Source organism: Pholis gunnellus (genome assembly GCF_910591455.1).
Source record: "Pholis gunnellus genome assembly, chromosome: 10".
In the NCBI taxonomy this organism is placed as follows: Eukaryota; Metazoa; Chordata; class Actinopteri; order Perciformes; family Pholidae; genus Pholis; species Pholis gunnellus.
The window spans coordinates 3394797-3415546 of NC_136537.1; the positions used below are offsets into that span (position 1 = coordinate 3394797).

Genomic DNA, 20750 nt, shown 5'->3' on the forward strand with positions numbered 1-20750 from the left:
CTGATATAGTGGAGCTGGATCTGGGTCTGTCCACGGTGGACCGGTCTCTGCTGGAGGACCTGGGTCTGTCCACGGTGGACCGGTCTCTGCTGGAGGATCTGGGTCTGTCTACGGTGGACCGGTCTCTGCTGGAGGATCTGGGTCTGTCCACGGTGGACCGGTCTCTGCTGGAGGATCTGGGTCTGTCCACGGTGGACCGGTCTCTGCTGGAGGACCTGGGTCTGTCCACGGTGGACCGGTCTCTGCTGGAGGATCTGGGTCTGTCCACGGTGGACCGGTCTCTGCTGGAGTCTGAGCTGAAGGAGTTTCTGGTGAACCTGCATGATTTCATCTGGTTTCACCAGAATCCAACCTGGTGGCACCGATCGATTAAGAATAACTAATAGAAATACACAATGTTCGTATGATGGTCTCATTTACTTACGGAGGTCGTAGAGGATCAGGATTAAATAGAGACTCTTTCAGAACCAGTTAAAAGTTCCTCACAGTTACTTTAATGAAAAACATCTCATACCTTTAAATTTGTACCACAGCAGTTTGCGCATCATGAAGCCAAGTCTCAGAGACTGCTATTAATCTTTGATTTCTTACAATATTGGGTCAAACTATGTTGGATCCTGCTGTTGAAATGTATTATACAGGAAGCATGTAAAGCTGCACATGCTGAGGTTGTGAACTCCTTAACCCTCGCTGAGCTGCAGCCGCTGGCAGCCGGACTAGTCTCTCACAGACACACACACAAGCTGATGTAATGGAGTCTCCTCTCCTGTAATGCGATCGTAGCTCCTCCTTTTCTCTGTTTGCTGAGTTATGCTCAGTGCAGCTAGGCACACGCACCAAATGTATTTTTCTCTCACACACACACACACACACACACCTATTCTCACAATTTACATCCTCGCTCTTTTCTCTCACACACACACACACACACACACACACACACACACACACACACACACACACACACACACACACACTCCTGACTCTTGACCAATCGGATGGTCCAAATCCCTGGCCTGGTTTAGAAAGGCTGGGCCCCTGCAGTCCTGGGCTTGCTGTGGCTATTTTAGTCCACTTTCTCTGTCCCTGTCTATCACATGCACACACACACACACAGTAGTAACAGAATGCATATGACATAGCAGTTATAAAGTCAAATGTCAGGGCTCAACACTAACATGTAGAAGCTGTTACATTAGCATTTAGTTGACGAAACTGAAAATGTGGTTGCCATTTTTAGTCACCTTATATTTTGAGTAATTACTGTATGTTTCTATGCAGTTATATGACAGATGAATAATGACAATGTGACATATGTTGTACATGCTTTGCAGTATTGTTTTCTGTCTAGATACTTTGCCCCCAGAGACTTCACAAATATCCTCTTTGTTCAGGTTCATCTGGACCTTTTTCAGTCAAATTGTTTCACCTGACTGTCAAACAACTTTCCTATCTAGTTTCAGGTAACGTTTAGCTTGTCCTCTGAGCAGTGGTGTAGTGACGAGCACTCGGCGTAACTTATTTTTATGTCAACCACTCACTTCTAAAACCCATATATCACATAATACGCCAGTCCAAGGCTAGCCAAAGTTTGAGACGCTCATTCCATATTCTTCACACTATTGTCATGCACAAAGATACACGTAACGTGTACAAAGCAGTGCATGTGATATGAATTTTGTGATAAACAGCTGACTGACCACAGATTGTATTCTTCAGTCACAAGTCAGAATATTTTCACTGACTTTGGAATGAGCCTCCTCAGAGACTTGGTGTACTACGCTGTTGTAAAGCAGCTGTCAACATGTGTGTTTGAGGAGTAGTCTGGCTTGTCAAGCATTTGGGTGTGTTCATGTTTGGCCTTACGTGGCTTAAAGGGGACATATGCTCATTTTCAGGATCATACATGTATTTTGGGTTTCTACTAGACTGTTTTCATGCTTTAATGTTTAAAAAGACACATATTTCTCATACTGTCTGAAAATATCTGCATTCTGAATCACTCCATTTTAGCACATTTCAAAGGAATTGCGTTGCTAGGCAACAGCTTGGGTCCATGTTGACTCTGTCAGTGGATGTCATTCCCATACACTGCAACCGGAAATAAACTGGAACACATGCAGGGGCTGATCACACTAAGACGCGTTGCTACAGGCACGCTGCTTGAAAAAGGTCAGCCAAAACGGCGTGGAAATGGATAATGCGCTAGCTCACTGCAGTCAACAGCAAACTATGACAACATGACATATGAATTCCTCCTTCCCTCTCACATACACTGTAGCTCTCTCACAGAGCAACAGCTAACTAGCTAGCTATTCCTTCCACATCTCATGATAAACATGCCATGTTGTGGATGAGTGCATCCCAAGTCTCTTAAATTGCATCCACATTTCCTTCACTCGTGTCTTTTCCTTGCCTCTAAGTCCCCACCCTCAGAAACCATGCGAGGAGAGAGGAAACAAGGACATATGTTTTAAGAGAAATTAGACTTTCTTTCCTCTGAAGCGTCACGTGAAGCGACATCCATTTCTGATGACAGTGGAACGTCTGTCATTAGTTATGTTCACTCACAAACAAAAGCCTGCAGACTCTGTTTCGACACGTAACTTGTATTTACATTTCTATTATTTAATGCAGGCCAAAATAAAGTCTATAAATGAAGAGCTACTTACAAAAACAAAAAAAAGCCATTCTTAGAATGAATAAACCAACACCAGTATGATTAATATTCCCATGATTGCACACAAATAAAGTTAAGAGAGAAAATTAATAAAAACTGAAATATGTTTTTGAAAATGAACCCTTCAATTTTCCTTCAATTCAATTACTGCCATTCGGCAGCTGAATTTAGGCTACCTAGCCATTTTCTTTTGTATCAAAATGGGACTACAAACGGCATTTTGTTGCGCAACCCTGTTGTACAATGACAGTAAATGAACCTCGTAACCTTGTGTTGACTAACTACCGGCAGTAACTCAAAGTTTATTCAAGAAGAAGGTACCAGGCCTATATAAGTGTCTGATAGACAGATTTAATTACTACAAGAATAAAAAGATGTCTCTAAACTCAGTGGTTTGTGCAAATGCCATCTATGACATGCTCCAGCAAGAGCAGAAGCATTCAAGGCTGAAGAGAGCAGAAGTGCAGTATGCTGTCCTGTGCTTACTAGAGCTGGACACTGAACCAACACATAAACAGCTCAAGCCCCTTGTGCAACTCCTTTCTGAGTTCTTTGAAGAACCTCAGGGCTGACTGCAGACTGGAGCGACTATTGAGGATTGTGCCATCAAAGAACACACAAGGCTGGTCACATGAGGTGCTTTTATTAATCACCATCTACTGGTTGGCACTTGGCTTAGCTTACAATGAGTTGTCCCGAGCCTTTCATGTCCCTAAGCCTGGTGCCCTTCGCCAATCTGAACCGACAGATGGTTTGTTACACAGAACCACATGAGAAGCTATCATTGTAAACAGTTTGGAAAAGGATAGGTACTTGCAAAAAATACTTGGCTGGTGTTGGGATAAACCATCTGTCAATCAACTTTTGCCAAAGCCAGTCATGGATATTTGCTCTTTTTTCAATGAAGAAATATTCTCCGGTTCTGATATAAGTAACGCTATTGCAGCATCTAAGCTAACATCTTCAGGAGCCGCTATTGTTTTTTTGTACGAACAGTCACCACTCACTCAGTGGCATCTCACACATACCTAAACCACACCCGTAGCAGCCGGTAGCTCCTCACGGGATGCTGATTGGTCTGTGGACTGGCTTGCCTGACACAAAGGCATTACTTAAAGTCTGGATCTTTGAGTGATATGTAATCCTCCAATTCTCACATGATCTTGTGACATCACGAGAATCCAGCTACCGTGTAAGGTAAGCCCCTACTCAGGAGGTCATCAAACTGCCCATCGCTAAAGCATTGGATGGGTTGGACAAGCATTTGCATGGCTGGCTCCCCATGATTACCTCAACAGACAGCTCACATCATCCATACAATTGCAGGCAGTATATGATGATAAGGGCCCTGCTAAATAACACCTTTGTGGGGTATCCTGGTTTGACCAAGACAACAGTCCTGAAGAAAATCGGTAAATACAAATAGACCCTGTATCCTCCCTCAGGTGAGGCTAAAGTTAATATTTCCTTTAGCCTCATCTGAGCTGTTAATCCATCAATCCATCATTTACTAAAAATATATTCACTAGTGGTTACCCACTCTCTGCAGGTGGCTTTGGCATGTTGAAGACTTGGTGGAGATCAGTGTTATTTTCGTCTCCTTTTCTTTTGCGATCATCCTCTAAAGGAAATCAGTGTGTTTTTTGTGCCGTAAACAAGCACTTTGTTCCCAGCATATCCTTACCTGTTAACTTATTACCAGCCACAAAAACGAAGCTGGTGTTGTTTTCGCCTTATTAGACAGTTATGTATCATCTTTGTACAACAAGGTTGCGCTACAAAAAGCAGTTTGTATCTCTTTTTTACAACACAAAAAAACAAAACAATAGTTTGTGTGAAGGATGATATAAGGTTCCTCCCAGCCAGGGCAAAGAAGCTGTTCTGAAGTCTGGTGGATCGGCAGCTGATACTTCTGTATCTCTTGCCAACTGGCAGCAGGATGAACAGGCTGTGGGTAGGGTGGGTATTGTCTTTTAATATCCTTTGGGCTCTTTGCAGGCACCTCTTATCAACAATTTCCCTAATACTTCGTATGGTTGCCAGTGTTATTCTGGCAATAGCCCTGAGGGGTTCCGGTGTTAAACACTAGAGTAGAGGGAATGTGGCTGCCAATCCGAACTGCCTGGGGTCTGTTTAGGAGGAAGTCTAATTACTATTTGCAAAATGCGGTACTTAAGCCCAGAGTGCTAAGTTTACCAATCAATTTCATGGGGGAGATATTTTAAAGATATTTCATAAGATATTTTCAAGATGAGTGAGGGCTGAGTGGAGAGCATTGGCTCTGTAGGCAAACTGGTGACGGTCCAGGTTTGCTGGGATTTTGTGTTTGAGGTGCTGGAGAACCAGTTTCTAAAAGCAAATTAGTAGAATAGAGGTGAGTGCCACAGGGGGATATGCATTTAGACTCATCCTGGCTCGATCACACCGCTTCCGATGGCATTTGGTTTGGCCGGTCTGGCTGAGTGATCGAAGATTTTATTCATGTTGATTGTCTTGAGACGAGGATTGGAGTAAGTGCAGCGGATCGCCTATACAATTTCATACAGGCTATTTGATTCATAAGAGTCTCGCATGTGTGAGAAAAGAGCCTCAATGTGATTACTTACAATAAGCAACATACATAATAATGACAGCACATAAACAGTGGGTACATGGACAATGGTGATAGTCCAACATTGCATTGATTAACACACAATGTAGCAAAGTAACGTCAAAACGGATGTAAAACAGTTAACTTACCCCCAGGCCTACTGGGCTGTATGCACCTTTCCTGTGAAGAGGTGGTGTTATTTTGTCTTTGTCTGTCTCTGTTAAATGAGACATATTTCATGTCAGTAAAGAAGTACCTGAAGCCATGTCACATTCATATAACATGCAGAGCAATATTGTATGGTTTACCCTTCATCGGTGACAGTTTGGTTCTTGAAATGAGCCGCTGAACATAAAATGTGTCCACCACGTGAATGCTGGTACTTTTGTTATTATCGTAACGTTCCATGTTATGAACAAACATGTTAGAGTGTGCTGTCATGCCATAAGTTAACGGGTTGTGGATGAAATAAACGCAAACACCTGTTGAATCAACCTCACATTCTATTTCTAAGCGTAAAATGTCAGGCACTTACACTTGTACTGTTTAGCCATCTTCTTCAAATTGTCCAGATGTAGATTTGAGGCGGGACGGGTTTTAAGCTGAACGTCTTTCGTGAAGGCTGCTCTCATGTATCCTCGCTCATGGCTCCTTAGAGATCCCTCCTCACTCCTCAGAGCAGTAATTAGAGCTTTGAGACGGCCTTCAGGATGGCAGACCAAAATGACTTCCAGTTCAAGTGAGGAAATATCAAATAACAGACTTGTACCCTTGGACATGCATTGATAACATGGTTGTCAGCCATTGACTTGAGCTACAAAAGAATATCTGTGGATCTATTCAGAGAAGCATGTATGTAGATCAAGTTGAGACTGGAACAAGTCCATTACAAGAGTGTACCTTCAAAGAACTTTAATAAGTGAAGTGCAACACATATGCTTCAGCTTGACTGATCAACCAAGGATTACAGTCCTCCGACATCCTAAAGAGGGTTTTCATTGTGGTTTTCACTGAACTGAAAAAAGGAAATTAATTGTATTATAGTCGTCATATACATTAGGTACATAAATAAGAATGTAACTTCTGCATTTAACTAATCCCTAGCTCATTGGGAGCAGTGGGCTGCTGGGTTAGGGGTTTAGTGTCTTGCTCAGGGACACTTCGGCACAGGACTCGTAGCAGTCAAGGATCCAACCGGCCTGTGCTTAATCCTTGTGGTCTGGTCTGTTTTGATGGTCACTGGAGTTCCTGGCCGGTGGTGTCCTGCTGAATTCAGGCACCAGCGTCCCCTTTTTTGTTCTGTTGTCGACCCATTTGGACTGACAAGACAGGCTCTGTAGTGGAGGCACAGAACTTTGTGAATGTGTTTGAATTTTATATAGAACTTCGGATTTGCTTTGGACACAATCATTTATGTCATAGGGTGCTTTTCAATAAGCTAACTAACGTATCTCCTTAAATCCTTTCTTTGGCGAAGAAGAGACACAAGGAGAGAAGAGTCGAGGCAACAGGCATTTAACAAACAAGTAATCGTCCCATCAGAGTCGTCATTTTAGAGCAACGTCCATTAGATATGACGTGTGACACAGCTGCATCTGTATTTTATATCTGTCAGCACAGTGTTCTTGACAACATATATATTTGTACTTTTTTATTCAATTCCCAACCAGGCATAATATGACAAGACTGTACTGATGTCATATATTTAGTTAACACACACACACACACACACACACAAAAACTCTCCAACACCTTGTGTTCTTAATGCACACTGGTGTTCCAGCTGTAGCATATCATCTCTTGTCTGTGGATTAGGTTGAGACTTGTTCATGTTGACCAATCAGATGTCAGTCTGACTCAAGATGTGGACTGCTGAGAGAAAAACAGCTTTCTGATGGGATTCTCTAACTTGGTGGTATCCAAACAAATAATCAGGTTCAGAGATGCTCCATATTGACGGTGTTCAAACATGAAGGAATGTAGGGATATAGTTGGTGTCATATTTGTAGCTCAAAAGGCCTCGGTGTGCTTCAAAGAAACTGGGTCATGTGATGTGTCACTGCCAGCAGCATGGCTCTAGGGATGGTCAATCAGGCTGAGATATCTGCAAATACTGGATGGGTTGCTATGAAGTTGTTTTACAGATTTCTTACAAAGTACAAATTGTCACTAACTGTTTTATGCTTTTCGCCAATCACCTGTGCACCTTCAAATGTCCACTATTTGTTTATTTGCAGCTGGCACACGGACCAGTTTGAAACATTTCAAGAGGCATTCTGTACAATGTACAATGTGTTTTATGATTATGTTAGGATTATTTATCGCAGACGCTACTGATTTAGATTTAGGTATACAGTTGATAGCTAATTTATTTATTTCATTACTTACTTTTAAATTAAATTTAGAAAGTGGTATTTATATTTTTTATTCAATATTTATCTATTTAATTTCTGAATTATATATATATATACAATAAATGTATACATATAAATTATTATATGTGTATATATATATATATATATATATATATGTGTGTGTGTGTACATTTATTGTATATACATACAGTATATTGTATATATATATATATATATATATATACATATACCCTCTGATGCTAATTTGTGAATTGTGATTTTGGGCTATACAAAATACATTGAATTGAATATTTATGTATGCATGTATATACAGTATATGTGTAAATATACATACACATGTATGTGTATGTATATGCATGTATTTATGTATATATATAATCTAATATATACTATTAATTGTACATTTATGAATGAATTGATTTGATTAATAATAATTCTGACTCTGCTAGTCTTGGATAGTTTTCAGCCTGAATGGCTGTTGGACCATCCGTTAAGCCCTTTGTTTGACACACTTGGAAAGCCTCACAGAGCTTGGCTATACAGTAAAATACTGTGATTCCCATCTCAACCTTCCTGTCTATATTTTGAAAGAGAAACAACCACGACTAGTTCGCTAAGAAGCTACATGCTAATGAAGGAAACTGGCAAATGTGTCATTTTGTATAAGGCAGGACATTTTCCATATACCGAATCAATAACTGTGGTTCATTGTGCTCAAGAGGTAAATACAACTCTCAGTGAATAATTATCACTTTAGTGTTTTATTCAAAACCTCTATGATTAAAATGTATATTTTACTTCTTAGCATTGCACTCTTTAGATGTCCTGAGAGTGCAATGTCGTAAACAGATTCCAATGCTGAATCAGCAAGGTGCAGTGCTTCTGGGAGAGGCTGCATCCCTTACATCTGACCAAAATAAATTCACATTTCACATATCCCAGGAACCCTTTAAGGCAGAGGTCTTCAACAGGGGTCCGCATTTTTGGTTGATGAGACAATTTTTCATATATATATATTTTTTCTCACTAATTGAAATGTCTATAAATACACATTAACATGGATCCAACATATCGTAGCTAATGGATAAATGGAGGCAGAAGATGTTATCTTTCAGTCAGAAATGCACACATTCAGCGACACACAGGAGCTCTCTCAAGCTGGGCACCGGTTCACTCAAAGCGAGAGACTAGCCTGCACCTGTCCCTCCAAGCCTCCTGCACACAAAGAGGAGGACCCGCCCCTATCGCTGCTGTGCCAATCACGAGGCCGCATGTTACATGCTGGCTCTGTCAGGTTCCCCGTGATTGACCGAGAGCCTATTCAGTCCCCAGCTGACTAAGATCCCAGCGACAAGGACGCACGCTGCAATATTATTTGAAAAGAAGATACTGTTGTTGTTTTTTAAATGACATTTACTTCACCCATGAATCCTTATGTAATCATTTTTGCATCACACTGCAGCATTGTTATGAGCGAAAATGGATCATTTTGTAACTCGACCAAAAAACATGAATCTGTCCATTATTTTAATAGTGCAGTATTATATGCAAGATAACAGGTATGTTTTTGCATGACAGTGGCACTAATAGGCCATCACTCATTTTTCGTTTCCACATTTATGTTTAAAATAAAAACGTCAATTTGAATAGCTTGTATGCATGATTATCATGCAATTGACAGACAATGTTGATGTTGGCATTGGTATCAGTTGACAAGATATGTTTCTACATGTCAGTGGCACAGCCCCCCTACTCACTGTACCTTCACATGTTTAAAATAAAAACATCAATATATCAACCTGTGTGTTATTTGAATAGCTTAGTATTGAATGCACAATATGTTTATACATGGCACTAGGCCCAGTTTAATCTAAAACACAATTTTATACAATAAATATAGTCGGGGGTCCCTGCTCCATCTCTCTATCAGTGTGGGGGTCCTTGGCCTGAAAAACATTGAAGACCCCTGCTTTAAGGCAATGTGAATTACACACTGACCGTGTTAACATGCTCCCTTGCTGTACTGTTGAGTAAATGTTGGTGGATTTGAATGCTTTACTTACTTTTTGAACTGATACAGCATGCTAGTAGAGTGCAAATCAGGGCCCCTGAAAAGAAAAGAAGGGGGACCCCCCTCCTCCCGTTTCAGCTCTTTCTCTCTCTTGTGAACTGTTTCACCCCAACAGTCCACCCCAGCTCAACAAGTCCCAACCAGCTTGTTCCTCAGAGCTGTCTTTTCACATGCTAATCACTTTCACATTACCACAGCCGGCCTTCTAATACTCAATACACCACTGTGTTCTTTATGGGGTCAGATCAGTTTCAATAATTGCAAATGCACACAGACTCACAAATGCACACAGACTCACAAATGCACACAGACTCACAAATGCACACAGAAAGACTCACAAATGCAAACAGAGAGATTCACAAATATATTCCAATGCACACATAAATAAATTACGATTTATATAAATGTAAAAAAAAAAAATCACAAATATATTTCTGCATTTGAATGGATTTGTATGTGGATTTTTCTATTTGGTTGTGGATTTGTATGTATTTGTTTGTGGATCGCACTGCATTTATTTGTGGATTGCTCCACATTTGTGTGTGGGTTTTTTGAGACTCCCCTGACGTGGCTGGATTCGCAAATGCGTTTTTTTCAACATGGACCAATCTGTAGCCAATCAATGTCAGCCTCATTTTCAACCAATCACATGATCGCAGCTCCCCCTTCCCCTCCCCACGAGGCTGCCAAATCGCGTTAATCGCATCATTCTCGCCGCCGGTCTCGCCGGGGACTATTTGGGCCTTTCTCAATATGCGTACTTCTCTGTACTTGTGAACTCGTGGACTTGTGAAACGTCATCAGCCTCAGCCCAAGTACTGTTCCAATTCAAAGTTCACATCAAGCCAAGCCAGGTCCAAATGCCCGGATGTGGCTCGCTCCGCCCATTTTACCGGGGATGCATCGGAGGTGACTTGTCTGTACTTGGGACAGCCAAATATCCCAGAATGCATTTTGCAACAGGAAACAATGGCGGAGGAGAAATCACACAACTGGAATTTTAAACTTTCTAAATACTACTGTTGTTAAGTCACAGAAAGTAATGTTAGGATGTTTTTAGGCGAGAAGTTAGTTTAAGCACCAAATCTGTGGTCGGTTTGTCAAGATTCAGCCGATTTAAAAATCTGCTCCGACTATTTCGGAGATGTGAGGTGTGCTAGGTGTGTGTGTATATATATGTGTATATATATATATATATATATATATAAAATACACTTGTATAATTTTTCATTTTAAATGTAAACGAAAAAAGCAGGGTTGTCATTAGGGCTGCAACAACAAATCGATAAAAATCAATTATTAAAAGAGTTGGCAACGAATTTCATTATGATTCGTTGTGTCGCGCGATTATTACGCCACTCAATAAGTCGCGGAGATGTTTGAGTGTTCAAAGCAGGCCCGGTTGCCTGAATACCGCAGCTAGGAATAATGGAATAGGACTCCGGTTCTATTTTGTGGGTTTTTCTCTGAACTGGGTCCATGATTAAGAGGCAGGGCCGGGGGAAACCTCACCCAGCCCGGACACGGAAAGGATTGACAGATTGATGCTCTTTCTGGATTCTGTGGGTGGTGGTGCATGGCCGTTCTTAGTTGGTGGAGCGATTTGTCTGGTTAACTCCAATAACGAACGAGACTCCGGCATGCTAACTAGTTACGTGGCCCCGTGCGGTCGGCGACCAGCTTCTTAGAGGGACAAGTGCCGTTCAGCCGCACGAGACTGAGCAATAACAGGTCTGTGATTCCCTTAGATGTCCGGGGCTGCACGCGCGCCACACTGAGTGGATCAGCGTGTCTACCCTTCACCGAGAGGCGTGGGTAACCCGCTGAACCCCACTCCTGATATTAGTCCATTGCTTTTTTAGTTATTACTTTAACAGCTCAGGGATGTTCGAGCAACCTGTTTGTGCACTTTCTGAAGATTCTTTGCACCGTGTTCTCTGTACTTGAAGTCTGGACTTGGGTCCAGACTTCAAGTACAGAGAACTTGGAGTCCAGACTTCAAGTCTGTACTTGTTAACTTATTGAGAAAGGCCCTTTGTGTTCATTTGTGTGAACCGCGCTGGACGGCCGGAGAGGGGGCTTATCGCCCTGAAAGCCGTTCAACTGACCGCCATCAACTGTGACCATTGTGGAGTTCCTTTATGGCCATACCTTAGCTTTTTATTGCTGTTGATTGCGTTCATGCCTCAACAATCATAGAAGTGGTGTTCATTGTGAAGATTATCTATGTCTATGTATCAAACATTTTAGTAATTATTAAATAATCCAAAATCAAATGGGAAACTCGCTGCTTTTTGTTGAGAAAACCAGTTTATGCTAACTTTAGAGGTTGGCCTACAAAAATGCGTCATCCCTGCAGCACTCTCTCTCTCTCTCTCTCTGTCAATATCTATACATCTATATCTATATAGATATATGTGTATATGTGTGTGTATGTATTTGTGCAGAACTACTACTTCAACTTCCTTGTAATGATAATATACTGTAACTCCACTGCTATATTTATATAAGCAATCGTTTCATAGTGTGTGTGTGTGCGTGTGTCCTACATCCAGCTTTAGTGTTCTAACTGGGTCACACCAGAACCCAGCTGCAGTACTGCAACACCGGCTAAGAGAGCATATGCGCACGCACACACACACACACACACACACACACACGCAGAGAGGAGCAGAGCAGAGATGTACGTAGCCCAGCAGACAGGCTACAGAGATCTTGAAAGGGAAGAGACTGTGGAGACTGTGTGTGTGTGTGTGTGTGTGTGTGTGTGTGTGTGTGTGTGTGTGTGTGTGTGTGTGTGTGTGTGTGTGTGATAGCCACAAAGAGCAACTGGGGATGCGTTGTCACGGCAACCCTCTTGGCAGCCCGCCCACAAGCTTGTATGTCTGTGGGCATCACACAGTGAGGGAGGGGAGAATAAGCACGGGTGCAGAGTGAGGCTGTGTGTGATTGGTCACACCCCCTTGTCTTTGTTTGGCGCAAGGGATTGTGGGAAGCCCTTGACTGAATGCTCATTTGTGTGTGTGAGTGGGAAAAGAGGGAAGGAGGGGGCTGTATGTGTGTGTGCGCGTGAGACCAGAGGAGGACGACGCCTGTGTTTTGTGTGTGTGAGAGAGAGAGAGGGGAGGGGGAGGAGCAGAATGTGTGTGAGAGAGAGAGGAGGATGAGCCAGTGTGTGTGTGTGAGAGAGGGAAAGAGAGAAAGAGCTGCGCTACCATCAGAAGCTATACTAGGCTTTTTAACTGGATTATATTTGTTTTTTTACAAAAGGAGTGGATTACTATCAGCCAAGGTTTGAATCTGCCTGTCACATGCGGTCTGTCTGTCTTACTGTCTGTTTGTCTGTCTCACTGTTTCATTGGCTAGCCTGTTAGCAGCAGCTGCTAGTTAGCATTAGCAGCATAGCGTCAGAGAGAGAGAGAGGGGGAGAGAGAGAGAGAGAGAGAGAGAGGCACACAGAGAGAAAGGTATGGGTGACTGAAGAATGATGCAGACATATTGTAGGAGAGGTAGATACTGGAGGTTTACAGAAAGCAAGAGAGATGGAAGGATGGAGGGAGAAATGGAGGGTGAGAAAGTGAGGGAGGGAGTGCATGACAAAAGGAGGGGGTGTGGTTTAGTGCTGTGGACAAAGGAGGCTGGCTGATTGTTTACTACCACTGCAGTGAGAGAGACATGGACGATCAATGTTCCATCATCCTCCCTCTATCACACACTCTTTTGATTCACACAGCTGCTCCCCTCTTTCATCCTCTCCTCTGCATCACAGTTTTCTCTCCTAATCTCTCTCCCCTCCGTATCATTTTCTCCTCCTCCTCTCCTGACTAGCTCTCTCTCTCCTTCTCTCTGTTTTTTTGGACAGTGTAGTAGTAATGGAGTGAGCGGTGCTGTAAGCTAACAGCTGCGGCTACAAAATGGCTCTTCTTTACCTCAAACTCAGGGATTCCGTCGGCAGGACTGGATCAGCAACACTCATGCTGATGCAGCTTGTGAAAACACAGTCACACTGTTGAGTTGTGTGTTTGTAATGACAGAGTGTATTGTGTCTCCATGTATGTGAGCTAGCTGCCTGCTACGTGACTTGGTCAGCATGTGCATTCTTCACCTGCAGTAAGAGAGGAAGGAAGCAGTAGTAGTCCTGGTGAAAAGCAGTGATGCTAACATGTAACAGCAGCACAATTTGTCAAACCGCTACTACAGCAAGCAAATATTGTAGTAGTGGTGGTTGTTCTTTAGATTTTAGAGTTTTCGGCATTCTTTTACAACTTGGGTCTTTTTTTGTTCAGTGAAAGGGAAACAAACAAACTCAACAAGATCGATTTGTTTTGGTTACTTCTGTTTCAGCCAGTAAACACAATATAATGTACTGATTGATAATTGACACGCTAAATAACGTTTTGAGAACGACTTTGATGAATAGACAAATGAAACCCACAAAATGTCAAGAAAGACAATATCTGTACAGCTCCACCTTCTGAATTGAAGTTTCTCTCTTACACCAAACTGAGACAGGTTTAATTGACTTTTAACTCATCGTCAAACATCTTGGTATTTCCACTGTTTTAACAATCAGCTAAAGAATCCTCAATTCTCTATCTAAGATATGGAAATATGCCGTCTCTACCTGCTGCAGCGACTCTTTGGCGGCCTTCACATCTTTATAAGCAGACCATTAAATAAGCAAACAATGCTGGTCTTGGTTGTCTTTGAGCGGCTGGAGAAGGTCTCCAGCACACCGTTGTCCCAGTGAGAAGGAAAACTTTCTTGCATAGCTCGCTCTCTTGGTATTGCTGTCTGCGACAGCATCCAACAAAAACTGCCGCCGCTTACATTTATTACCAGTTAGTGTTTGTTCTTGGCAGCTCAGGTTCTGGAGGTCCCTGTCGGCCATAACCTCCCCGCTGCAGCCTGGAGCGCCCTCTCCGGCCAAAACACTGTAATGTACACTTTAAAAATCCTTGTCCATAACATTTTCTTCACTCATATTTTGGGATGCCATTTTTGCTGTTGGAAACATAGCACGTTTGCAATACAAGCAAAAACAACGAGGACATTTTTGAGCAGGAGGTCACAGCTACCAGAGCTGAAGTGGCACTCTGTAGTTCGACGTTGCCTTGATTATATGATCAGTGGTGCCATCTGAACTCCCCCATGAGTTTTAAGAAGCACAATCATACATTCTGTGCAGATGCTGGGTAGCAATTATCTGCAGAGGGACAAAAAAGTCCCGGTACACTGCTGTCTCATCTTTAGTTCTTCTTTTGCTCCACACGGGTCCGTTCCAGTCTGGGTCTGTTGACACTCAGCAGATATAATCATATAGTGAGTGACATGTAGATTCTAATCTTAAGTCTTCATATCCAGTCAGTGTCAGTCGTTCTTATTAGGATTTTCTGAAACATGCTTGATATTTGCGATTGACATCAGGGGCGACCGTGGCTCACTAGGTTAAGAGGGTTGTCTGGTAACCGCAAGGTCGATGTTTCCATCCTTGGCTGGGATGTGTCATGTGTCGAAGTATCTCTGAGCAAGACACTGAAACACCTAACAGCTCCCCGGGCGCCTGTCATAGGCAGCCCACTGCTCCCTATATACATGGATGGGGCAAATGCAGAGACAAATTTCCCCCTTACCGGGATATATATAGTATAATAAGATAAAAATAGAACATTTCGCAAGAAGTTTTGACAGTGTGGCTTCTACTGCCCGAAGACGTCACAATATATAGCTACACACACCGATGTTACCGGCAGTATCGTTGAGGTTCGATTGAGATATCGCTTCTCATCTTGGTTTTAGATGCCTTTGGAAATGATGGGAGCGAACGCTGAGACATCTTTGTGTCTCAATATTGATCAATCGTGATTATGATTTTGGCCATAATCGTGCAGCCCTAGTGTGTGTGTTAGCAATGTGAGCTCCAGCGCAATATACAAAACTGGTACCGTCTGCTGTCTAATGGAGCAGTTGTTTGGAGTTCATGTCGCTCTGCAGGCTCCCTGAGCCAAATGTGTAAGTCTGTGAGATTCCACAGTCATTTTTCTACGACAAGGACAAGATTACCTACAATTAAATCCAAAAATGATGCATGAAGAGTGAAAATTGTCACAGCAGTCATAGCACACGATTCCCAATCGGGCCGCACGTTTGGATATATTTTTCGCAACGCTGTGTGAGGAGAAGTGCTGCTAACTGTTGGATAAACATTATTATTATTAGTATGATTGATTACAGTCAGTGTGCTTTGGCACAAAGGCAGTTTTACTGCAGTTTTACTGCCTTTGTGCCACAAAGCCACACTGAATACAAAATCAGCGGCCAATAATGTTACTTGTATGTCGGAGACGTTTTCCTGTAAATATACAGCTTTTTAAAAATAAGGTCTCCAGTTCTCCTGTAGGCTCAGCTCTCTCCATCCAGGATCTCATCCATGCTGGTAGGTGTCCGTGTTTGTATTGGTATGAGAACATGTGACCGTTCCCTTCTATTTACGGGATTTGCAGAACTCCAGCTGTTACTGATTAGTTCAGGCTACATCCACATTAATACATTTCTGTATTAGTGTATAAAACAGGGTTTTAAAATGAAAACGATCTCCGTCCACACAGACGTTTCAGCATCGTTTTAGAAATTATTTCCGTCCAGATTAACACGTCTCAAAAAGAATATCAAATGACCATTCACGTATACTGGGCAAGTGAGTGCCGGTGTAAACAGGAAATAGATTGGTTGCTTAGTTACAGAAAAGAGTATTATAGTACTGGAGAACATTTATGCTTTTGTTTGTCTACAGTTTCTTTGTTACCTTCACAATAGTTAACAGTCACAAGACGTCCGCTCTGTAGGGCTGATAATGCCTCTGGACACGCCGCTCACCAATCGCTCCAATAACAGCTGCTTTCTCCGCATGTTGGCAGTAGTAGAATTATAAAATGCAGAATTAAACTGCACAACAGCTGCTAGTATAGACAAGATGTTCAGCATCGACTGTAATCTGTTATCCATGTTGAATAAACCTGGTAGACGGTCGGTAATTAAGGCTTTTCTTGTTTGTTTTCTTTCGACGGCGTGACGAATCAGGGAAAACCCAATCAAGTAGCCAACGCGGGTGTCTGCGTCATCATTTTCAAAGGTTAACATGGAAAACAATGTTAACACACTGTTTGGCAGGTATAATGTGTGCCATGCACATCATCTGGCTGTCTTGCTAACATTTGCTCATTGATAATCTGCTGCATGCTAACATTTGCTAATTAACACTAAGCACAAAGTATAGCTTAGGCTGATGGGAATGTCACAAGTTTTGCAGGATTTTGTATAAACCAAAAGTATTGGACATATTAAAAGTGTTGGTGCTGGATGAAAGTAAAGAGATCATTATCTTTATTAAATGAAATGTCTGTACCAAATATCTCGGTAGTCAATCCAATAGCAGTGGTGATTTCAGTCTAAATGGTGGACAGACAGACAGACAGTCAGAAGCATTTTTACAGCCACGTTGTCATGGCTAAAAGGTCAAAAAATGCTGTACAATTATCTTAATGTAGTGTTGATGTAATATTTCTATGACTATTTGTAGAGCTGTAACAGTTAGTGTTGGCATGTCAGTCAGTACACTGCGGCGAAAGCAAATGAATCGCCAGAGCTGGAAGACCTGCCTGTGGATTCCCGATGAAAAGCATCTCTTGTGCTTATATTTTAGTATTATTAGTAGTATTGGTTATGGTAGCAGTTGTAGTGGCAGTATTAGTAGGCAGGAGTCGTCTTGTTTGTAGCAAAGTAGTAGCAGTAATAGCAGTAGTACAAATGTCACTAGAAGATGCAGCAGTGGTACTAATAGTAAATGGACTGTACTTGTATTTCTCTTTTCTAGTCTTCCGACCACTCAAAGCTCTTTTACACTACGCGTCACCATTCACCCATTCACACCCATTCTCACACTGATGGGAGGAGCTACCATGCAAGGTGCCACCTGCCCATCAGGACTATCTAACATTCAAACACTAGGCACACAGTAGCTACAGGAGCAATTTGGGGTTAAGTGTCTTGCCCAAGGACACATCGACAGATGTACATCAAGCCGGGATCAAACCACCGATTCTCTGATTAAAGGACGACCCTGCTCTACCACTGAGCCTCAGTTGCCCCCAAATAGTAGTCATAACAGCAGTCATACTAATAGTAGTAGTAGCTAAACTAGCACTGACAGCAGTGGTACTAATAATAGTAGTAGTTAAACTAGTACTAACAGCAGTGGTACTAATAGTAGTAGTAGTTAAACTAGTACTAACAGCAGTGGTACCGGGGACCTCTTCATATATGCCATATGCTGTAGACCTGTCCCAGCCCTTGTCTGAACATACTGGCCCCTGTAGTGTAGACACACGGTGAGAAGCAACAGGAAATGGCCTCTCACTCAGCTGTTCTTCTGAACACATATGGGACCCCCCCCCCTCCCCATATGGGTTTGAGGTGCCAAAACATGAAATAATATATATTATTTGATTGTACTGAATGAATGTATCAAAACTGGATAGGTTTTATAGAATGAAATGATATATGTCATGAATTGATACAATTATTTCAAAAGGAAATAGTGGACTCGGACACAAAAATATGCACGTCATGTCATTGACCCACGTATATTACAATATGAACGTACAAACATGACATTTGTGATGCTAAATTTCACCTCATTCAGCTCCAGCTCTTTCTACAGGATTCCTAGTGATACTAATGTGTTCCCTACATCTCATCTACCATTTCACACAAACTTGTTTCTGTAGTTTCCGTGCAGATTGACTGGGTTCAGTGGTGGTGATCTCTAATGATATTTTGGTTCAGTCACACTCGACAATACTTGTGCTTTCAGGATTGGACGGGTGTCCTTTTTTTAATCTGTTAAATCAGCTGTATTGTCTTCTGTCTTTACCTTATTTCTTCTGTAAGTTCTACACTTTATAACTGGACTTTACAATTAAGCAGCATGGAGGACATTGTCAGAATCATCACAAATGTCATGTTTGTACGTTCATTCATTGGTGATTGCTCATTATGCTACACTCTCCTGAAATTGAAAGATGATTTTTTTAAATGTATAGTGGCCAAGTGCATTTTTCTTACCCAAATTGGTCATGGAACTGCAAAGTGACACCTGATATTAACATGTCCCCATTAGCTGACGCCTCAGCGGTCGCTAATCTTCCTGGAGTCCACAGAAAGGACAAACGTAATACATACAAAATATGATACAAACAGTACAGTCAGAATAGTTAAAATAGTACAGTCAGATACAAAGTACAGTCAGAGACTAGGATGTATATTATCAGAACCGACCATGTACATTATGCATCCATAACTACTACAAAGAAGGAGGTGGTCTGGCTCACATTGTGATCAGATCAGTCAAGTGTAATGCAGTATCTACACATTCTTAACAGTTTCCTTGGCTGGTGTTCACACACACACACACACTAGTTTATTTTGAGTCAATCTCACATACACTGTCCTCCTGCTACAAATGCTAGAGCACCAAATGTGTATTAATCCACCACTGAAAATAGTCCTCAACAAATGCGCTACTTCCTCCTGTTTGAGTCCTGTTTGATAAAAACTACAATGACCAAATGTTTAATGAAATTACAGAATCGTATTTAAAAATGAAACTATGTATTTTGATATGTTTCTAAAGACTTAGAGACACAGAGGCACAGACAGTGTTGAGACACCTTATTGGATAATATGTATTGGATAACCAACAGTAGAGAGATGACAGGAAATGAGGGAAGAGAAAGATGGGGTCCTCAGCCAGACAACCGAGACAGCCAGGGGTTTTATTTTTGAATGTATCTGAGAGGTAGATCTGAGACCTGAGACTGCATAGTCTACAGGTCCTACAGGTCCTGATTATAGCACATTTTGATCCACTATCATTCAAAGTGACTGATTTATGTGATTTCTGTCTTTTCACAGGTGATGTGTCACCCATCAGTATGTCCCCCATCAGCCAATCGCAATTCATCCCTTTGGGAGAGGTATTGCTATTGGCTATCTCAGCTATGAACTCCGCCCACAAACCTGTCACTCAGGAGGCCCTAACTGAACACCTGCAGACATGTTTTCCAGGTAACACCAGCGCACACACCTACACGGGTCCACAGCTAACCCCATCCATCAGCCTCTGTCTACTGCTGCATGTCTACTGCTGCATGTTATAAATTAAATACAAAGATACAGATCATTTGTGTGTTTAGTGTTGTTATAGCAGCTGGTATAAAAGACTCAAGATGTTTTTGTCACCACCACCTGAAAAAGAAAATTGAATAGCTAACATTTAAAAAAAATGAAATAAGTTGTATGTTTCATTTTACTGAAAATATTTCCAAGTTAAATATAATTTTGTTGAAACACATGTTGTCAACCTGTGAAGTAGACAGCCATAGACATGGTGTGTCCACATGCTTCTTTTTACCCAGCAGTTTCTCCTGGAGTACGTTATTTAAAGAAAAGAGACATGTGGGTAACAGGTTTGCACCACCCAAGCGTCATGCTTAGTGGTTGGTGCTGACTGATGTCAGGGAATTTACCATTTACAATAAATGCTTCCACAGTTTGATTAAGGAAGCTCTCATAGAATCCGAGCCAAACAGGAGAGAAGAGGCCAATCCCGCCCCCTCTCTCAAACCGGCCTTGCAATTATGTGTTTCAAAGTTCGATCTAAGCAAACGATGCTTGAAGCAAAGGAGGTGGGGTCACTTTGCGAACAAAAGCGATTGTGTCCCTGGTCTGGTTGTGCCATGAGCCAGAGATGGTGAAGCATGAATGAAGCAGCTGATGTTGCATAAGTAATGCAGTGCTCTATTATACTCTGATGATTTTGTTGGAAATACAAAATAATGCAGACTAAGTTCCCTTTGTTTTCAGTTTTGTGATAAATGTAATACCTTTGAGCTTTTATTATTTCCACCAAGAAAATTGTTGCGCGTGTGTAAATCTGTGAGTGAGTGTACACCTCTGTGTCAGTCCACGGTTTAT

At 41.9% G+C, this 20750-nt stretch overlaps 1 protein-coding gene across 3 annotated transcripts in view; it reads left to right on the top strand.

Moving 5' to 3' along the window:
• The window catches only part of LOC306702093 (storkhead-box protein 2-like), a 62056-nt gene that overhangs the window by 20712 nt on the left and 20594 nt on the right, over positions 1-20750 (top strand). For 2 of the 3 annotated variants that reach the window (XM_079167597.1, XM_079167595.1), the window contains exon 2: positions 19689-19841. In XM_079167597.1, coding sequence (XP_079023723.1) covers positions 19689-19841 — 153 coding nt within the window. Of the gene's footprint in view, positions 1-12913; positions 13009-19688; positions 19842-20750 lie in introns of those variants that run through there. The other variant, XM_079167596.1, reaches the window with a different exon arrangement.